Source organism: Cajanus cajan, chromosome 8, assembly GCF_000230855.2.
Source record: "Cajanus cajan strain Asha chromosome 8, NIPB_CcT2T_4, whole genome shotgun sequence".
Taxonomy (NCBI): Eukaryota; Viridiplantae; Streptophyta; class Magnoliopsida; order Fabales; family Fabaceae; genus Cajanus; species Cajanus cajan.
Window position 1 is genome coordinate 12,249,060 of NC_138524.1, and position 20,299 is coordinate 12,269,358.

At 30.9% G+C, this 20,299-nt stretch overlaps 2 protein-coding genes across 2 annotated transcripts; one reads left to right on the forward strand and one right to left on the reverse strand.

Moving 5' to 3' along the window:
- Positions 1 to 215: 215 nt before the first annotated feature.
- Positions 216 to 13,389, forward strand: LOC109798380 (diacylglycerol kinase 5). The gene is made up of 13 exons (XM_020358623.2): positions 216 to 341; positions 488 to 757; positions 1,280 to 1,402; positions 1,523 to 1,651; positions 2,035 to 2,120; positions 2,672 to 2,795; positions 3,201 to 3,249; positions 3,840 to 3,922; positions 4,115 to 4,182; positions 11,790 to 11,864; positions 12,218 to 12,305; positions 12,474 to 12,590; positions 12,789 to 13,389. Exons 2-13 carry the CDS (start codon positions 575 to 577, stop codon positions 13,104 to 13,106), a joined length of 1,443 nt encoding a protein of 480 aa, XP_020214212.1. The 5' UTR covers positions 216 to 341; positions 488 to 574; the 3' UTR covers positions 13,107 to 13,389.
- A 360-nt stretch (positions 13,390 to 13,749) lies between these two features.
- On the reverse strand, positions 13,750 to 18,720 carry LOC109798381 (protein THYLAKOID FORMATION1, chloroplastic). Its single transcript, XM_020358626.2, has 5 exons — positions 18,394 to 18,720; positions 17,474 to 17,741; positions 16,349 to 16,565; positions 14,872 to 14,987; positions 13,750 to 14,213 (listed from the first exon to the last, which is right to left on the reverse strand). Exons 1-5 carry the CDS (start codon positions 18,575 to 18,577, stop codon positions 14,132 to 14,134), a joined length of 867 nt encoding a protein of 288 aa, XP_020214215.1. The 5' UTR covers positions 18,578 to 18,720; the 3' UTR covers positions 13,750 to 14,131.
- Positions 18,721 to 20,299: the final 1,579 nt, after the last annotated feature.

Below are 20,299 nucleotides of genomic sequence, written 5' to 3' on the forward strand. Positions count from 1 at the left end.
TTAAATTAATTTGATTCGATCGTAAAGTCTAATTAATAATGGAACTCGACACTTAATTTAACACATTAACTAGTTGTACTAAATTATTTAATTAAAAATAACTTATTTATGATTACTTGAATATATAAAATAAATATTTATTACATAAAAAATGTAATGAAAGTGAACGAAATAAATGAGATTAAAGGGTGATAAATGATGATTTAATATTTAGAATTAATGAAGATGGATGAGTATAGATATGTTGTTGGAATGAAAAACTTTCATTCGAGATTCACATCTGACTTTTCAGTCCCGTCAGCCCCACTGAGATACCTCTTAATTCCATCCCAACCCCACTGGTGAGGTCAACTCAGCTTTCTTTCTTTGCATTTTAATTAATATTTTCCATCGTTTTGATTTCACTTTCTGGAGAGTGGAGACTCTTAGTCAGTTACCCTCCTTCTACGCTAACGCAATTCATCACTCTTCATCGTTCAATTCGAAGGTCATCGGATAGGAGCGACTGTCACGTGACCTCCGCCTGAATCTCTTCATCTATCGGCGCCGGTGCACGTGACGTGGCACGGCAGCAATGGCTTCTAACTTCCTCGACAACTTCAAAATTCCCGACTACATTCTCGTACCGGGCTCCGAGCTTGAAAATGTCGCTCACGTGCCTCCATGTCCGGTGTTGGTTTTCGTTAACTCCAAGAGTGGCGGTCAGCTCGGAGGGAATCTCTTGAAAACCTATCGCAATCTTCTTAATCCCAAACAGGTTCTTACTCTCACGTCTATTTTCAAAGTCAACCGTTAATGTTTCTACACATCTATGATTTGCCATGCATGTGTGTTAATCATTCATTTTATAACATATTTATGATTTGTTGTTATGTTATGTATGCTTGATTATCGATTTTATAACTTATTCATGATTTGTTATGCATGGTTGATTTTTCCATATTTTGAATAATATCATGCTCTGTTTGGATAAATTTATGTTGAATTCTAGAAGTAATAATGAAATAAATTTCTCAATTAAAATTAGTGTATGCATAAATTAATTTGTTAAAGCTCTTAAATTGACTTTTTTAAAAATTTATTTTTAACTTATACATAAGCAAGTTTTAATTTTAAGAGTAGTTTATTACTTCTTCTGCTTCTTTTAAATTTTTTTTTTCTCTTACAAGTACTTTTAAATAATTTATCCAAACATACCTGTACTTAATTTACTTTCTAAACAGAGTTAGCTCACTTGAACCTGGATTTTTCAAATTCATCGAGTTGTTGTGATTTTCAGGTTTTTGATTTGGGGGAACAAGCTCCTGATAAGGCTCTGAGAACAGTTTATGCTAATTTGGAAAGCCTCGGTGTGCGGGGTGATCAGTTTGCCAAACGGATCAAGGAGAAATTGAAGTTAATTGTGAGTTGTGATAATGAAAATATTTGATGGGTTGTGATTTTGATTTTTTTTATTGTGTAAGGAAATTTATATGGGTATGGTGTTTGTTTGAGTTTATGATTGAATGTGCCTTGGCTTTAGGTTGCAGGGGGTGATGGAACAGCAGGCTGGCTTCTTGGAGTTGTTTGTGATCTCAAATTATCTCATCCTCCGCCAATAGCCACGGTGCCATTGGGCACTGGGAATAATCTACCTTTTGCCTTTGGTTGGGTAGGAACAACATACAGTGAAACTTTTAAGTGCATGTAAAATTATTATACTTGCTCTGTCACTGTCTTGATAGTATTAGATATCAATATGTGCCAGTTTCTTGTTTGATTGGATTCACTTTAAGAGAGCATATTGTTATTCCTGAACTTTTTCCACATTTTCCCCCTGGTTATTAGTTTTAAATCGAATAGCCCTTTCCTTTTTTTTTTTTTTTTTTTTTCTTTTTCTTTTTCTTTTCCTGTGTATATAAAGATTTGACGCTCCTTTAATGCCTTTTTCTGTTTCTACTAGAAGTTGAGTAGGTTTTCAGCAGTGGCTATGACCATTAATTATCAGGAAAGTAAAGAAAAATGATGAAACAAATAATTTTTGCTTCTTTTCAGGGGAAGAAGAACCCACCTACAGATGAAGGATCAGTTGAGGCATTTTTAGATCAAGTCATGAAAGCAAAGGAAATGAAAATAGACAAGTAATGAATTTTGTGCCTATTCTTTAATCTTCGAATTATTTTCTTATTCTTCTACCTAGTTGGCTGACATTTTGAATAGGATGTTAATTATTTCATTTCCTTGCTGCAAGTGAGAAAGTACCTCCAGTGTCCTTATAATCAATATTGAATTAAATAAATAAGGTTGCATTCCTTATTTGATTTTGTGAGGGGCTAAATTACATTATAGTTGTGAATGAGTTAGCAATGTTACCAGTTACTATAGATATGTTGATTTTTTTAATAAAACCAAATTGAAAACGAATGATTTTCTTTTTGATTGACTCATTTCATTCCTGTTTGGTTGACACCATCTTGATCTATGGCTCTTGGTCTGCTGCTAGTAATTTGTTGTTTGGAGTTTTGATGCTTCCCTGTTCTATACTTCCATGTTCAGCCCTTACGCCCTTTAATCCAGGGCAAATATATGAATGTTTGAGAGCCATTTCTTGTTCATGCTATTCAGTTTCTGCATATATTTCTTCTAGAAAATGTTGTTTGCTGATAACTTTGTTTTTTCTTCTAACCTTCAGCTGGCACATTCTCATGAGAATGAGAGCTCCTAAAGAAGGTCCCTGCGATCCAATTCCACCACTTGAACTACCACATTCTTTGCACGCCTTCCATCGTGTATCTGAAGCAGATGAACTTAATATGGTAAGGCATTATTTCAGTCACCACTATTTTGAGATCTTCTATTAAATCTGGTTCACGGTGCAATTTGTGAACTTCAAGGAAGAGGTACATTCAATTTTTTTTGCCATGATATATTCAGTTTCATATGCTACCTTTTCTAATGAGAAATAATACTTTTAAACATTATTTCAACATGCTTCTTGTTAGTGAATTCCGTTTTTCCATTTGGATCCCATATCTTCTGCAGATTTTATTGGTTTCCTATATGGTTTTAATATTTTGAGTTCATTTATTGAAACTGAGGGGTGAAGGGAAGTTCTTTTCTAAGAATTTTTGTATAACTTTATATTTTAATTTTGACTTTTTAAAGGTTTCCTTTCCTATTCACCTTTCTTCTTCTTGCGATTGTTGCTAACTGTTTTTCAGGAAGGTCGCCACACGTTTCGTGGGGGATTTTGGAATTACTTCAGTATGGGTAAGAATAAATATTCCTGGGTTCTTCTGTAGCTAAACTAAACGTTATGGAGTATGGACTTGAGAAATATATTTTCCACTTATTGAAGAATGTTATGTAGTCGGCACTTTGTTACATATCAAATATCAAATGATAACAATGCAAGTTCCAGCATAAATTAATTTTGTAGAGAAAAAATTGAGCCTTTTAAACATAAGCTGAATAAATGTGACAATGTGACATATGTTCTGATATATTATGTAAGTCTGTCTATTAAGTTAAGAGTTTAATGGTCATGCTAGTGTAAAACAATTTTAAACCGTCATCCAATTACAATCTACCATAAATGATAAATTTTACACTACCTTATAAGTCATACAAATCACGATTTCTAATTGGTTGACCATGTAGAACATTTTACACAGATAGTGCATGACTGTTAAGCCCTTAAATTAAATGCATTGATTACTAATATCATTACTATGTCTCGCATTTATCCTGATTACTTTTTATCTTAGAATGTTTTAGATGTCATATTATATTGGAGGAATTTTGTTTCTTTGTCCACCCTACTTCAGTGCTTGTTAAATATCAGTCATTGTTGATTGTAGGAATGGATGCTCAAGTGTCTTATGCATTTCATTCAGAACGGAAGCAGAATCCTGAAAAATTCAAAAACCAGTTGATTAATCAGGTGTGCTGCTGTTTCTTCAGTATTATAATGATGCTTAAACAATGTGCAGTTGGTTAATAACAGTACTTGTTTGACTTTCTCACTCTTGGATGGAAAGCCTAGATAATTTTGGACAAGAGACTATTTTTTTTTCAAAACTTTTTTTAGACTGATATTCCAGTCTTGATTTCCATCTACATGTTACTATGTTAGACTACTTATGCAAAGCTTGGATGCTCACAAGGATGGTTTTTTGCTTCTCTAAGGCATCCTGCTGACAGGTTAGTTCATTAAAACCTGTCATTGTTAGGATAAAGGAGTTGCATGGTTTTCCTTTCTGATTTTTTTTACCAACCTCAAATTTCATGAATAGGTCTTGTAAATTCATAAAAGTTTGCAATATGTTCTACTAGAGTTGAATATTTGAATTGCGTGCTTGGATCCACATCATTCTCATTTAAAATTCATGTACATTTTACATTTGATGTAAAATTAAAATCTTATTAACTTCGTATTTCCAAGGCACTTACACAAGATTTTGACTGTTGGACATGAAACCAAACAGGCATGAAATCTACTTGTACTTCACTTATACCCTACAACTGATGCTCTAACTATATATTACTGAGGTCTGGATTAAATGTGTATATATATATATATATATCCAGGTGAAACTTCAATTTTAATTGGACAACAGCATCAATAGTACCTATAGTATTGTACTTAAGTTTTGTCCTCAAACTATCTTCCATTTTATTTTAATTTTTTTATGTTTTTTCACTTTTTTGCTAATGAGTTATAGGTATCAAGTATGTTGAGTTTTTCTAAATTTCCAAGTGTTTTTTGGTCCAACTATGTACTTGATAATTTCTTAGTACATTGCTTAGACAAATTAAGACAATCAAATGATTTATTCAAGTTATTTTCATGAATAGCACAAAATTTGTCTATATGACCAGTCATCAGTCATGTTAATTGGAGTTTATGTTTGTATTGAAAAAAGAAATACTTTTATGCTTTGGTTTCCTATCCTATACTTATCTGCATATAGACATGTAACTTTTATCAATCAGTTAAAATGATTTTGAGCAAAATGCCCATCCAGCACTTTGTTAGCTCCTCTAAAAACCTTTTAAAGCTCATAGCAGTACCTAGTTCAATCTCAAAAGCACGTAATATCTTTGTAGATTCCCTAATTGAGCCCCCTCATCAACTTTTTCCCAAGTGGTCATTTACCAGGTAGATAGCCTCCAACTTGTTAAAAGGTGATACTTGGTATGGAACTTTTGGTAGTGATTGGAACTAGTGAGCACTAAAAATAGTGACTGCCATTATATCAGAATAACAGCTGTTATTTTAAAAGGCCAACTTTATTTGGTTGTAGCCAATGAGATAACAAATAACAGAAAAAAAAAACAAAAGGATTTTCTTCTAAATTTGGTTTGCTTATCTCAAGTGAGTCTTGTTTAACTATTCCAATTATCAGAATATACCATTGACAATGGTACATATGGAAACAAAATATCATCAAAATTCATAATTATATAGTTCTTTTAGATTTCTTTTATTTTCCTGTTTAAATCGTAAAATTCAAATATATGATGTGTTAGTCACTTAGCCTCAGTTAACTTAAGAGGGGGGGGGGGGGGGTGAATTAAGTTTTCTAAATTTTCTCTTATAAAAACTTTTCCGAATTACTTTCTTATCAATTTATTTCCTTAGACAAATTTGTATGTAAAGAACGAATGATGATACAAACTACACGATTACTATTAATAACAAGAAATTAAAAGTGTAGGGAAAGAAGAATTGCAAACTTGATTTTATACTGGTTCGGCCAATCTTGCCTACATCCAATCCTCAAGTCTCCCACTTGAGATTTCCACTACTCTTGTAAACCTTACAAGACTTGAATCTTCCAACACCTCGGAACTCCCTTTCCTTGTGTTGAGATTCAAACACCAACAAGGAGAAAAACCCTTTCTCCTTTACAGATCCAATGATCTATTGAGTTTTACAAAATGACTCTCTTGAAGAGTGAATATTACACTTTTATGATCTTGATAAACTCTTTAGAGATTTTGCAAATGACTTTGGTCAAGTAGTTTTTGTAAATGATTTTCACAATAGAGTTCGTCACTTTTCTCTGAAAAATTATAGGTATTTATAGACAATTGTTTCTTGGGTTATGTTTTTTCATGAAGAGTTGTAACTCTCTATAATTTTTCAAAAAATAGGCTCTGGTAATCGATTACAAGACTTGGTAATCGATTACAATGGTTTAAGTTTAAAATGTTTGAAACGTTGTATAATTTAAATGCAAATTTTGAAGTTTTATCTTTTGGTAATCGATTACAAGGGTCTGGTAATCGATTACCAAAACACAAGTTGAATTATGAATTTTGAACTGTGAACTTTAGAAGTTTTCTTCTTTTGGTAATCGATTACAAGGGATGGTAATCGATTACCAGAACATGTTGTTGCATTGTTACACAAACTTTTATGTAGAAAACTTCATATCAATAATTTCTTTCACAAATTTCTTTTAAGAAATGATTTGAACTATTCTTTAAAGTTTTTGTTAAGTCTTTTGAAAACATTTTACTTACTTTCAAAAGATTTAAAACTTGCTTAATTTTAGAGAGATTAATTTGAGGTTTTTGAAAACTTATTCTCAAGGCCAAGCATACTTGCAATTCTAAAAGATTCTTTTACATACTTAGCTAAGTTGACAAGACTTATCTATGTACCACTTGAGATCTTGTTCTTGCATCAACTTGCTTTAGCTCAACCTTGATTCTTCTTCAATGCTTTATAATCACTTTGGCATCATCAAAACATTTGTGCATATTTTCTTCCACATTCTCCCCCTTTTTGATGATGACAATTCACTGTAAAAGAAAAGAAAATAAAATAATATATTTCGATCACTACCCCTTAAACTCCCCCTTATTAAAGCATTGATTGAAGTTATTTTTATTTTATAAAAGGAGTTGTACTTATGTTTTGAAAAAGATTGTAGAGATCAATGTTTATATTTTAAAACATAAGTGACAAATTAGACATCAAGAATATTCTTGTCAATATATTTTAGTCAAACTTTGCCCTAAAGTAATGTTAGAAAGAAAATAAACATATGTTGCAGTCTTATCCTTTGAGGTCTTATCTCTCCCCCTTTGGCAACATCAAAAAGTCAAGTAGAAGATTAAGATATATGTTGTCTTTTTCCTTTTGTGATCCTTATCCTTTCTCTCCCCTTTTGGCAACATCAAAACGAATATAATAACAAAATAATTCAAAGGTAAAGAGTAAGCAAAAAATTTTGGTTTGCCTTATTTGTAGTCCAAGGAAAAAAATTAACTCGCCCATCATGGACACTTCAAATTCACTTTGCATATCATTAGAAAACTCTTTGCACAAGTGATCATTAGTAGCTCCAAAAATAAATCATCAACATAAATTTGCACTATAAGAATATCATTCATTTTTCTTTTGATAAATTAATGTTGTATCAACCTTTCCTCTTGTAAATTCTTTTTCCAAAAGAAATTTACTTAGTCTTTCATACCATGCCCTAGGAGCTTGTTTTAATCCATATACAACCTTTTTCAACTTAAAGACATGGTTTGGAAATTATGAGTTTTTCAAATCTAGAAGGTTGTTCAACATATACTTCTTCTTGAATAAAATCATTTAGAGATGCACTTTTGACATCTATTTAATATAGTTTGAAATTCATTATAGATGCATAGGCTATTAACATTTTAATGGTTTCTAGTCTTGCTACAAGTGCATATGTTTCTTCATAATCTATGTTTTCTTCTTGATTATATACTTTAGCAACTAGTCTAGCTTTGTTTCTTATAATTATACCATGTTCATTTAATTTATTTCTAAATACCCATTTGGTTCCAATAATTGGATGATTATATGGTCTAGGGACTAGTTTCCATACTTGATTTCTCTCAATTTGATTTAACTCTTCTTGCATAGCATTTATCAAATGTTCATCATTTAAGGCTTCATCAATGATTTTTAACTTCTATTTTAGAAACAAAAACCAAATTATTGCATGCTTCTTTGAGAGAGTATCTAGTAGTTACCTCTTTTGATATGTCACCAATGATATTTTCAAGAGGATGATTTCTTGAGATTCTCTACTCTCTTTGAGGAATCATATTTGTTTGATTCTCTTGAATTATAGAATCCTCCATTCCTTCATCTTCTTTGTCCTTATGAGTTCGCTCATGAATATGAGTGTCTTCAAAGCTTTCTACAATATCATCAATAATATCTTTTCTTGGACAACCAAAGTTAGTTTCATCAAATATAACATGAATTGATTCCTCTATTGTCATGCATCACGAAATTTATTTTTCTCAAATTTAATCTTGTATTCATTGTTTACTCTAAATCCTATTATTTTTATCATGTTCATAGTTTTTATGTTCAATAAGACATTTTTGTGAATCAAAAGATACAGAAAAACCTTTATCACATAATTGACTCACTTAATAAACTATGTTTAAGAACATCCACAAGACATTTTCTATGGAGGTTGAGAAATTTGTACCTATTTTTCCAACGTCAAGTATTTTTCTTTGTTGTTGTCTCCATAGGTTACATGTCCACTTTTCTTAGGAGTAATGTCAATGAATTTTAAATTATCTCCTATCATGTGCTTGGAACATTTACTATCAATGTACCAAGTTTGGTCTTTGGAATCCTTCAAGACAAAGAATGGATTGATTTTGGTTCCCAAGTTTTCTTTGGGTCTTTATTGTTAGTATTAACAGAAGAATCTTTAGGAATCCAAACCATATTCTTGAGATTGCTAAAATTCTTTCTAATATAGCATGTTGATGAATTATGACCTTTCTTACTACAATAAAAACATGTTAATGGAAAACTAGTAACTTGTGAGGGTATAAAGAAATTTTCGTATTTCTTTTGTAATCTTTGAGGATTATATCCTAATCCTTCCTTATCGAATACACATCTTTGTTTTCCTAATATTATGTCTAAGTTATTTCTTCCACCAGTAAAATTTTCAAGAGTGTTTCTTAGGTTAATAATTTCTTCTTTAAATTTGTTGCAAGTTGAACATGGATGATTTGTTTTATCAGTATCTAACTTATTTTTAATCTCTTGATTTTCATTTTTAGAATTAATTATCTTAATTTCAGTTCTAAGATTATTTAGTTCATTATTTAATTTCAAAATCTCATTTTCTAAGTTTGAAATTGTTTTCTTATATGATGATACTAATTTTGCAAGTTTAAATGATTCTTTATGTAAATCATTGAATGCATCTTGAAGTTCATCAAATGAGATTGAGATATCATCGTTAGAAGATGTTACCTCTTCTTCGCTTTCGTAATCTTTGGCCATGAGTCCCAAATTTATAATTTCATTTTCAGAGTCACTTGTAGAATCCATGTCATTTTCTTCCCAAGTGATATAAGCCTTCTTCCCTTTCATTTCTTTGAAGCTTTTCTTGTTGGATTTTTCCATTTTTCTTTTAAGGATCGGACATTCTAATCTCAAATGTCCCGGTTGATTGCATTCATAGCACCTTAGGATTGAAGAAGATTCTTCTCCTTTCTTCTTTATGTTGAAGTTGAATTTTCTTCTATTTCCTCTATTTCTTAGGAATTTGTGGAATCTTTTTACAAAGAGATTGAAATTTTCATCATCATCATCTTCTTCAATGTTGTCATCTTTTTCATTTTCTTTTGAGAGGATGAAGATGCTTTAAGTGCTATACTTTTCTTCTTTTTGTCACTATTTTCATTTTGACTTAGTCTCATCAATTCCATTTCATGCTCTTGAAGTTTTCCAAATAGAGATGTAAGAGACATGGTTGTTAGATCTTTTGATTCAGCAATTGCAGTCACTTTCGGTTGCTATTCCCTACTTAAATATCTCAAAACTTTGTTAATAAGATCTTCATTAGGAAACATTTTTCCTAGGGATGCAAGATGATTGATTATATGAGTAAATCTCTTTTGCATGTCTTGAATACTTTCATTTTGATTCATTCTAAATAATTCATATTCATGGATGAGAGTGTTTCTCCTAGATCTTTTAACATCATTTGTGCCTTCATGTGTTATTTTTAATGTGTCCCACATTACTTTTGCATTTTTACAATTTAAAATTATGAAGTATTCATCTATTCCTAATGCAGAAGTAATTATATTTTTGGCTTTCAAATTGTATTGAACTTTTCTTCTATCATCATCACTCCATTGATCTTTGGGTAAATCTTTTATTTCATGACCTATTACAATAGTGGGAATGAAAGGACCATTTTCAAGAGAATCTCATATGTTTAAATCTATGGCTTCTATAAAAATTTGCATCCTAGATTTCCAATAATGATACCCTTCACCATTGAATATTGGAGGTTTATTAATGGAGTTTTCTTCAGAAAATAAAAAATTTGTTGAGGCCATTTCAATTCTTGAAGCTTTTAAGCCTTATACAAGAAACCTGCTCTTGATACCACTTGTTAGTCACTTAGCCTCAATTAACTTAAGAGGGGGGGTGGTGAATTAAGTTTTCTAAATTTCCTCTTATAAAAACTTTTTCGAATTACTTTCTTATCAATTTATTTCCTTAGACAAATTTGTATGTAAAGAACGAATGATGATACAAACTACACAATTACTATTAATAACAAGAAATTAAAAGTGTAAGGAAAGAAGAATTGCAAACTTGATTTTATACTGGTTCGGCCAATCCTGCCTACATTCAATCCTCAAGTCTCCCACTTGAGATTTTCACTACTCTTGTAAACCTTACAAGACTTGAATCCTCCAACACCTCGGAACTCCCTTTCCTTGTGTTGAGATTCAAACACCAACAAGGAGAAAAACCCTTTCTCCTTTACAGATCCAATGATCTATTGAGTTTTACAGAATGACTCTCTTGAAGAGTGAATATTACACTTTTATGATCTTGATGAACTCTTTAGAGATTTTGCAAATGACTTTGGCCAAGTAGTTTTTGTAAATGATTTTCACAATAGAGTTCGTCACTTTTCTCTGAAAAATTATAGGTATTTATAGACAATTGTTTCTTGGGTTATGTTTTTTCATGAAAAGTTGTAACTCTCTATAATTTTTCAAAAAATAGGCTCTGGTAATCGATTACAAGACTTGGTAATCGATTACAACGGTTTAAGTTCAAAATGTTTGAAACGTATAATTTAAATTCAAATTTTGAAGTTTTATCTTCTGGTAATCGATTACCAAGAACATAATTTGAATTATGAATTTTGAACTTTGAACTTTAGAAGTTTTCTTCTTTTGGTAATCGATTACAAGGGATGGTAATCGATTACTAGAACATGTTGTATTGTTACACAAACTTTTATGTAGAAAATTTCATATCAATAATTTCTTTCACATATCTCTTTTAAGAAATGATTTGAACTATTCTTTAAAGCTTTTGTTAAGTCTTTTGAAAACATTTTTACTTACTTTCAAAAGATTTAAAACTTGCTTAATTTTAGAGAGATTAATTTGAGGTTTTTGAAAACTTATTCTCAAGGCCAAGCATACTTGCAATTCTAAAAGATTCTTTTACATACTTAGCTAAGTTGACAAGACTTATCTATGTATCACTTGAGATCTTGTTCTTGCATCAACTTGCTTTAGCTCAACCTTGATTCTTCTTCAATACTTTATAATCACTTTGGCATCATCAAAACATTTGTGCATATTTTCTAGTGCTTGGTATAGGAGATTCAGTACATTTCTAACAATTTAAAATTTATGTTTTATATGCTAGTTTAGATAGGCATATATTTGTACCTACTACACAAAACATATACCTTGTCATTTATCTACTTCAAGTAAATATTATCTGATTTCTAATGCAGGAACATAGCACAACTAGCAAAAGTAAAATTCATGAAAAGACATGGTGATTGGCAAGACCTAATCATACCACCCAGGTAAGTCATTTTATATGTTATCTATATCTTTAGGGGAAACACACAAATACTAAGGTTATAAAGAATTCAGGTTATTGAAAAAACTCCTGCATGTTCAACTAGCCAAGGTTCAAATTTGAAGTGGCAATCAATTATTTTTTATAATCATTTTTCAGAACTAATTTTCTTTTATGGTTGTTGCTATTGTTATTATTTTCTCTCATATTGGAAACTTATTGTATATGGATGTTGTATAAAAAGCCATACAAATGTAAAAAAATTACTTTTTCTTCCTCTGCTCTGCTGTCTGCTACTTGCTGCCTCTGTTTACTTCTTGAGTAACACCTAATATGACTCTTTCACTGTATGCGCAGCATAAGGTCGATTGTATGTCTTAACTTGCCCAGCTTTTCTGGTGGACTGAATCCATGGGGTACACCAAACAGGAGGAAGCAGAGTGAAGTAATTTTCATATTGTAATTCTGGAATGTGTTTATTTTGCAAAATATTTGTTACCCGTTGGATTAGTGAGATCAAGTACTAGGCAAGTAGTGAATACGTAGTATATTATAATTCCATGCAAGTTTAGTTTTTTCCCTTGGAAAACTAAGGTTTCTTGATCAAATACAGAGAGATTTGACACCACCATTTGTAGATGATGGCCTTCTAGAGGTTGTTGGTTTTAGAAATGCGTGGCATGGGCTTGCTTTGTATGCTCCAAAAGGACATGGAACTCGTCTTGCTCAGGTATGTGTGATATGATAAAATACTGGATACACGTTTGCTTTTGTAGTTTTTCACTGTCATATTGCAGAATTTTCCTTTATCTAAATCAAGTTTGCTTTGTAATTATTTTCCAAAGTTGACTCATTGGAATTTATAACATCGTCGAAAACAAGCCAAATACACCGTATTGTTTATTTTGCCCTCTTCCTTTTTCATTAGGCACACAGAATCCGATTTGAGTTTTGCAAAGGTGCAGCAGATCATACATTCATGAGGATTGACGGGGAACCTTGGAAGCAGCCTCTTCCAGTTGATGATGATACTGTTGTGGTAGAGATTTCTCACCGTGGCCAGGTTAACATGCTATCCACTCATAATTGCAAGTCTAAAAGTGTGTATGATCCTTCATCACCACACCACGATGATGAGGAAGATGACAGTGATGAAGAAGATTCTGTACCAGAGGAATTTCGGAAGTTTGGTGCAGCCGATACATTCAGAATCCCAGACGAGGTTGAATTTTCTCATCTTAGTTAGGCCCTTCATTGTTATGCGATTCTAGTGTCATGCGGTTGACATTTCCTATACTAATTAGTAGTTAACCCCTTCCAAATATTTGTGGCTTGACTAGTTCCTATCAATGTGACAACCAATAATAATATGCTCTTTAGAAATATTGTGGCCGCCAACGTGATAATTGTATTGAGACTACAATAATCGCAGTTGAAATACATAAATTTCAACTAGACTCGATGTATGAGAGCTAGCTTTTGTTGGCTTGAGATTGTTAAAATATTGAGAGTAGAAAGGTTGCTGTTCAGGTGTGAGTATGGCGGCATGTTCATATACTTCCAAATAAAAAACAGATTAAGGGGTGCAAGAAAAATGTTGATTAGAAGAAAATTCAATCTCACCTCAGACCCTGGACTTGTCACATGTTTCATTTGCATCGTAATTATGTTTCAAAAAAGACTTGCAAGGCGTGTCGCGACCACTACTGTGCAAATATTGTGATCAAAAGTAAAATAAAACCAAACACCATGGCCTTCGTATTTTCGGGTTAAGTGTGTAAACAGATAGCCCCAAGTTTTGCTAACAAATCTAAAATGCATGTTTTGTATACTGTTGTTCTGGTTGAGAAACTATATTTTGTTCACATGTGTGTGAACTAAATATCCACTCAAGAAAATGCGACTTGCTGAAATATTAAGAATTTCAATTTGAATTACAATTATCAGAGTATATGTCTATGGGCTTGGGCTTGTATTTGAGTACTACCAAATGCATCTGAGACTGAGTGGAGGAAAAAGATACATGTAAGAAAAGATTACACAAGACTGTTGACAGGTAAATTGTGGTTGAGCAAAAAGCAGGATCTAGCTGGATCACCATGAAAGAAGATACACCAAATACACTATGTATGCAAAACCATGATGATAGAAGTGGGGGTCCCACTCTGATTACCCAATGCCCCAGACCAACATGAAGAACATAAAAATTAACAAGTCAAGAATACCAAATTTTCACAAGGTGATCATTTCAGAGGAACCCCAACCCAATAACTAAAGGCCAGAAAATTGCTGTTGTGTAATGGCCTCATTAGTCTTTTGTGGTTCAATCCTTTCTTCTCTTTTCTTCTTCTCCCTGAAGCAAAAGATTATTTCAAAAAAATGAGATCTCGTTGAAGAAAACAAGCAGTGTAAACATAACATCTACTGGAATAACAGTTCAGATTAAGGAATCCTAAGATTTTTGACTGCTGAACAAAAGGGTATCAAATGCAGCTACTGGAAGCATTATTGAGGAAATGAGATTTCAGATTGCTATCGATCTAAAATAACTTGACCACAATATATTTTTTGTAAAGTTCAAAAGTCAGCTCGATATGAATATTCTCAATAAATTATTTGAGAGTTTGTAATATTATCTTTTTCTAAACAGGATAGTTAGAATAGAATGTTGAATATCTCTGTTAAAATTTAAGAGGTTAATAGATAGGGCATGTAAAAGTAAAACCACCTCAAATTTTAATGAGAAGTTAATACCATATGTTTATCTTATATTTGTGATGTCCTTTTTTTTTTTTTAATAAAAAAAGGACATTTAGAATAATGTGTCCATTAACTTAGTGGGCTAAACTACTAATGACTTGCAAGAAATAAACTGCAGATTAAAAGGTTTTAGTATGGAACGGAAAAAGAATTCACTAAATGCTAAGTTCATAATTATATCAAGGATGAAAACTCGTGAGAAGGGAGAAAAACTAAATAGCATTGCAAGATGCCAAGATCTGATGTTTTACCTGTCAACATATTCCTTTAGCAGCTCTTTAGCTTGAACCAACTTAGAAAGCAAATTGCGATACACGTCCAAGTCCCGATCCACACTTCTTTTGTTGACATTTAAAACTGCACAGAGCTGTTGGATTGACAATAGAGATTGATTTGATAAACAATCCTATACAATAAGTTATGAAGCAGTAGAAAATATATAGTTTACTTACAATCATGATACTAAATGCATCCTCCAGAATGCCATTGTCATTTCATCTCCTATGCTCACTATTTTTAGTTTTATCTGGGAATTTGGTGCCTATAAAGTTAAAATCCGAATAGTGTGTTTGGATGAAAAATTTAAATGGAATAATTATTTTTTTGTGTGAAGAATTTATAATATCTTCGGATGCAATACTTTGTTTGGATGAAAAGTTTACAAAGATTTTAAAATTCAAATATTTGTGAAATTTCTTAAAATAGTAAAATTTTAAATTCTCTCAAAAAAGTAAAAATTTAAAATTCTTTACATTTTTTCTCTCTTATTTCACCTGCATAAAATATCAATAACGTTTTATTATTAAATATTCAAAATATTCTTAAAATTATTAAATATCATCTAATATTAATTTGTATAACTATTAAATATTTAAAAATTAGCTAATATTTATTTTTATAAAATTTAATCTTAAAACCCCTCTCTCTCTCTCTATATATATATATATATATAATCAATGAATTTTACTATGGTGAAAATTAAATTATCATATCCAAACTAAAATTTAAAATTTAAAAATTTTAAATTGACTTATTCAAACAAAACATTTAAAGAATGATGAAAATTAAAATGAAAGTAATTTAAATTTCAATAATTTTAATTCCTTGAATTTTTAAAATTCGTCATCCAAACACACCATAAATGTTTAAAAGATGGAGTATTCTTCTTCACAAGCCATAGAGTAATGCAATTATTTCAGTAGAAGAAAAAATCTGACATCAATTTCTTAACATTGATTAAAGAAAATGATGAGAGTAACCCCGTCAATGGAGCCTGAACTTGGTGGAAGAGAGTTGACATGTCCAGGCCATTATTTAAGTAACTCAAACTCAATGTGTAGTTTTCTAGAACTGGTATAAATGAGAATCAAACATGAGACATGTTTGGATAAAATTCTCCAGAAATCCTTTTGGGAGAAAAAAAAAATAAGAAAGAAAAATTAAATAAATATGTTTATAATCTAAAACTAACTTATACATAAGTTAAAAATATTCTTTTTGATGAAGCTATATTAAAGAGTTTCTATTAATTAACCTATGTATAAACTAATTTTAACTTGTAAAGAAACTTGCATCATGTTTCCTTATTACTTTTTTTTTTCCTTAGAAGTACTTTTGGAAAAGTTTATCCAAATGGACCCTTGGTAATTTAAACTTAAAATTGTAAAAATAAGATATATAAATCAAATCAAATCAATATATCATGATGCCTTAAATGAGTTGGGTAACCTTTTCCAAAATTGTTGGTTCCATTGCATTTGCTAACTCGAGAAGACGAAAGAGGCCTATTGCAAAGAAGCGACTATAACTGAAATCCCCCTTTCCTCCCGCTCTTTCTGCAATATCCTTTAGTGATCCCTCAACTTCTCCTTCTCTGGATGAAAACTCTATTAGCGAAGTTGGGTTTTGAGCCCGAGCCCACTCTTCCAGTTTCTTTGCATCTACTCTGTAGAGGGAAATATAAAAAGATCATTTGATGTACAATAAATCGATAGAGTACACATTTCAGCTAAAGATTTTTTCCTTTAGCTTCAGCTACGTTTCCTAAGATGAAACGAAGTATTCTACAAGCCTTTGAAAAAACAATTCACCCTTCTACTCATTAACATGCAGATTAAATTTCATAACATTTCATTTTTCATTTCACAGCAATAATCAAGGACATTAATGATACCTGGATCGACAGTAAGTACCATACCTCCCAATTGCAGTTAAATTGCAAACAGCAAAAGAATCCATTAGAATTAATCATTCAAGCAAGGAGTTATTTGATTGTACCACATTCCTCTTCAAATATTATTTTAAGCAATAGTATGGGTATCAACTGGGCAGTAAAGCAAACTAAACTTGACTCAAAGATCACAAAGGACCTGTTTGGATAAACTTCTCCAAAAGCACTTCTAGGAGAGCAAAATAGGAAGTTAAAATGAAATAAATTTTTTCATAAACTAAAACTAGCTTATGCATAAGCTTCTCCTATTAACTTCCCCAAAATCTCATTATTAAATCATGCATAAGCTAATTTTAGCTTATAGAGAAGCTTATTTTGATTTTCCTTCTTATTTATCTCTTAAAAAGTGCTTCTGGAAACGTTTTTCCAAACAAATCCAAAATCATGTTCCACAATTTGTAGCATCTGCCTAAAACATGATTTTGGGTGCCAAAATCCAAAATCATATTAGAACCTCCCAAATGATCCCCAAGCACATTAGGTTCTTGGTGAGTTGTTGTGAAACAGATTCCAGTGGCTTACAGCCTTTAGTTCTCATTTCTTGATCATTAAGTTGAGGATTTGGAATAGGAACCACAAAAACAAGACGGGGGAGAAAAGGCCAAATTATTCTTTCTTCTAACCTGTATTGCTCAGGATCTTCATTCAATGCCTGAATGTATGCTTGGAAGATGGCATCTCGATCCTCATCACTTGGATACCCTTCCATGAGTTGCTCATACACAGTGACAAAGCCAAGGGCAAATACAGGATCATAGCGATATGATCTCTTATATCTCATTAAATGTTGCTGAACAATAAGCTCCTGCAGCACCGAGTTGTAGATGCTAGGAATTGGTCGCTTATATGCCTTGAGAAAATTTAACTTTGTCTCAGAAACAGTTGGAGGGTCTGCAGATCAAGTATGTAAACAACCCATAACCAACTATTGATAACAAGATTCCATTTCTGATTTTATTTATTTTGCCCATTTGGCACTATGAAGCATAGAACATAAAGAAACCTAATTTAGAACCATTCACACCATTTACCACACTATAACCACATGCTCACTAACAAAATCAAACCCTTAATACATAACCCAAGAACATCTTCATTTTTAAAACCAAATCACATGCTGATTATATTAAAACTCGTCATGCAATTAAAATCTGCAAAGAATTTCAGTTCAACATTCACACAAATTCATCAGGAACACAACAAGGTGGCATCAATCCAGAAAATTTTCCAGTCAAATAACATGTTGCCCACATTGTACATAAGACCACAAGCAATTAAATTCATTGACTACAAAAGAAGCCGTAAAAAAAGGTTCAAAATTCAGCAGCCACATGCGACATTAACCCCATAAAATAAATTCTCTCAAAAATCAAGTTGCAACACCAAATTTGACAACCATAGTACCCGCAATAAAAGTTCCAATTTTAAACTCAAAACCTTAAAATAATAAAAAATTGAAAACTACCCATTTCTCAGAAAGAGTTCAAACTTCATTTAAAGATGTACCCTTTTTGTCCCACAGTTGGTTGGGAACGAAACAAACCTGAGACGGAAGTGGAGCAGCGAACAACGGTTTTGGAAGCAAAATTGGCAGCTCGAACTCCAACATAGTGGCAGGAGAAACCAACGCGGAAGCGAAAGGTTGGTGAATTGGAAGAGAGTTTGAGGTTTCTATGCGAAGATTGAGTGAGTGTGGAGAAAGAGAAAGAAGAGGTAACTGCGGCCATTGGAGAGTGAGAGGGTGGTGGCCGGATCAGAAGTTTTGCGGCATAGGAGTGAAGAGAATATTCAGAGGCAGAGATGCATTTCCATTGCTTTGGCTCTGAGAAAGTGAGAGGCTTTTGTGAATTACACCCAAAACAAGCTTATCCACACTACGCTAATGTTATGAAGTTTTTCTGCATTTTTCCAAGGACTCAATGGTATAATGACACGTGGAAATGTGTTGCTTGTTTTTCCAAATAATTGAAGAAAAATGTCAAATGATCGTCGGAATGAGATGCTACATATCTACTACCCACTAGAGACTATGTATATTAAAAGAAAAAAAAAAAAAAAAAAAACTACCCACCATAGACTTAATGGTCGAAGTTTGAAAAGCTGCCATGAAATTTCAAGTTAAAATATTGGTGTTGCTAATGTATATAAAATAAAAATAAAAATAGAAGTCGAAAGATAATACGGTATACACTTATATAAGATTATATAAGTAAATTATATTGGAATTAGTTATTTAAATAAGATTTTGATTTCAAATTTTGTAAATAAAAAAATATGATTAATTAAAAACCGGTGACAGATATATTATAATAAAGATAGACAGATATATTCTCTCACTTTAATTAAATTATTAATATATTAAAAATATTATATTTTACACTTATAATTTTATATATTAAATTAAATAAATACACATTGTCATATTTAATTACTTAAAATAGAATTTAGAATTAACTGCATTGGAAGCGGTAATAATAATGATAATTATAGTGAAATATTCGCATCTAACAAAACTATTTTCATATGATACGCACTTTTATATATTCTTTAATTTTCGTTGACAAAATTGTATTATAATCATTCTGTGCAATTTGCTTCGAGGTACTAGTATAACTTATATTTAAAAGTGTTTTTCCCTTCTATGCATAAAAAAATGGCGTAATATATCAATATCTTTATTTTAAAAATAAAAAATAAAGATTTTATTAACATGTTTATACTGTATAAATTTTATTTATTTCTCATTATTAACTTATTAATATTTAGTCTATGCAACACATTTATTATATATAAAATTTATAATAAATTATTTATATAAATAAATATTATGTTTAGATACATAATTTATATAAGTAGATATTTTAAACATATAATTTAAATTTTATATTTATGATAAATAATTTATATTGTAAAAAAAATTATTTTTTTATATTTATTAATAATTTATTTAAAAATATTAATATTTAATTTATAAATAATTATTATATATAAAATCTAAATTAGATAAGAAATTAAAAAAATTGATATAAACTTTTTTGTTGAAGAAAATTTTTTAAAAATAGTCTCGCATAAGATAAGAGTTTTTTTATTTTATTTTAATATTTATGAGTTAATGAGTTGATTTAAAATATAATGAGTTTTTTTAATTTTGAAATATTTTACTGTTAATATAATTTTTTTTCTTAGTTCTTTACTGTGTGTTTGATGAGGACGACAATTTAGTGTAAAATGAAAGAGAAGAACGACAATCTGCAAGTAATTGAAACAAATTAAGTTATTTGAAGACAGTGATTTTTGAAGATTTAAAATTAAATAAAAGTCTCACACAAAAAATTGCCCATTAAAATAAGATAATTTATGTGAAATTTCAAAAAATAACAAAAAAAAATCGCTTTGTTCATTTCTCATTTCTTTCTCTTAAAATCACTTAACACAATCGATTAAATAAT

What these genes read in the sequence shown, in the direction of transcription:
- LOC109798381 (XM_020358626.2), bottom strand. Translation starts at nt 18,577, where the DNA reads ATGGCCGCAGTTACCTCTTCTTTCTCTTTCTCCACACTCACTCAATCT. An exon ending in GAAGATCCTGAGCAATACAG is followed by an intron (nt 16,566 to 17,473) that starts GTTAGAAGAAAG and finishes TTCCCTCTACAG; the next exon opens with AGTAGATGCAAAGAAACTGG. An exon ending in CTAAAGGAATATGTTGACAG is followed by an intron (nt 14,214 to 14,871) that starts GTAAAACATCAG and finishes CTTTTGCTTCAG; the next exon opens with GGAGAAGAAGAAAAGAGAAG.
- LOC109798380 (XM_020358623.2), top strand. Translation starts at nt 575, where the DNA reads ATGGCTTCTAACTTCCTCGACAACTTCAAAATTCCCGACTACATTCTC. An exon ending in AAGCAGATGAACTTAATATG is followed by an intron (nt 2,796 to 3,200) that starts GTAAGGCATTAT and finishes ACTGTTTTTCAG; the next exon opens with GAAGGTCGCCACACGTTTCG. An exon ending in ACAGGAGGAAGCAGAGTGAA is followed by an intron (nt 12,306 to 12,473) that starts GTAATTTTCATA and finishes GATCAAATACAG; the next exon opens with AGAGATTTGACACCACCATT.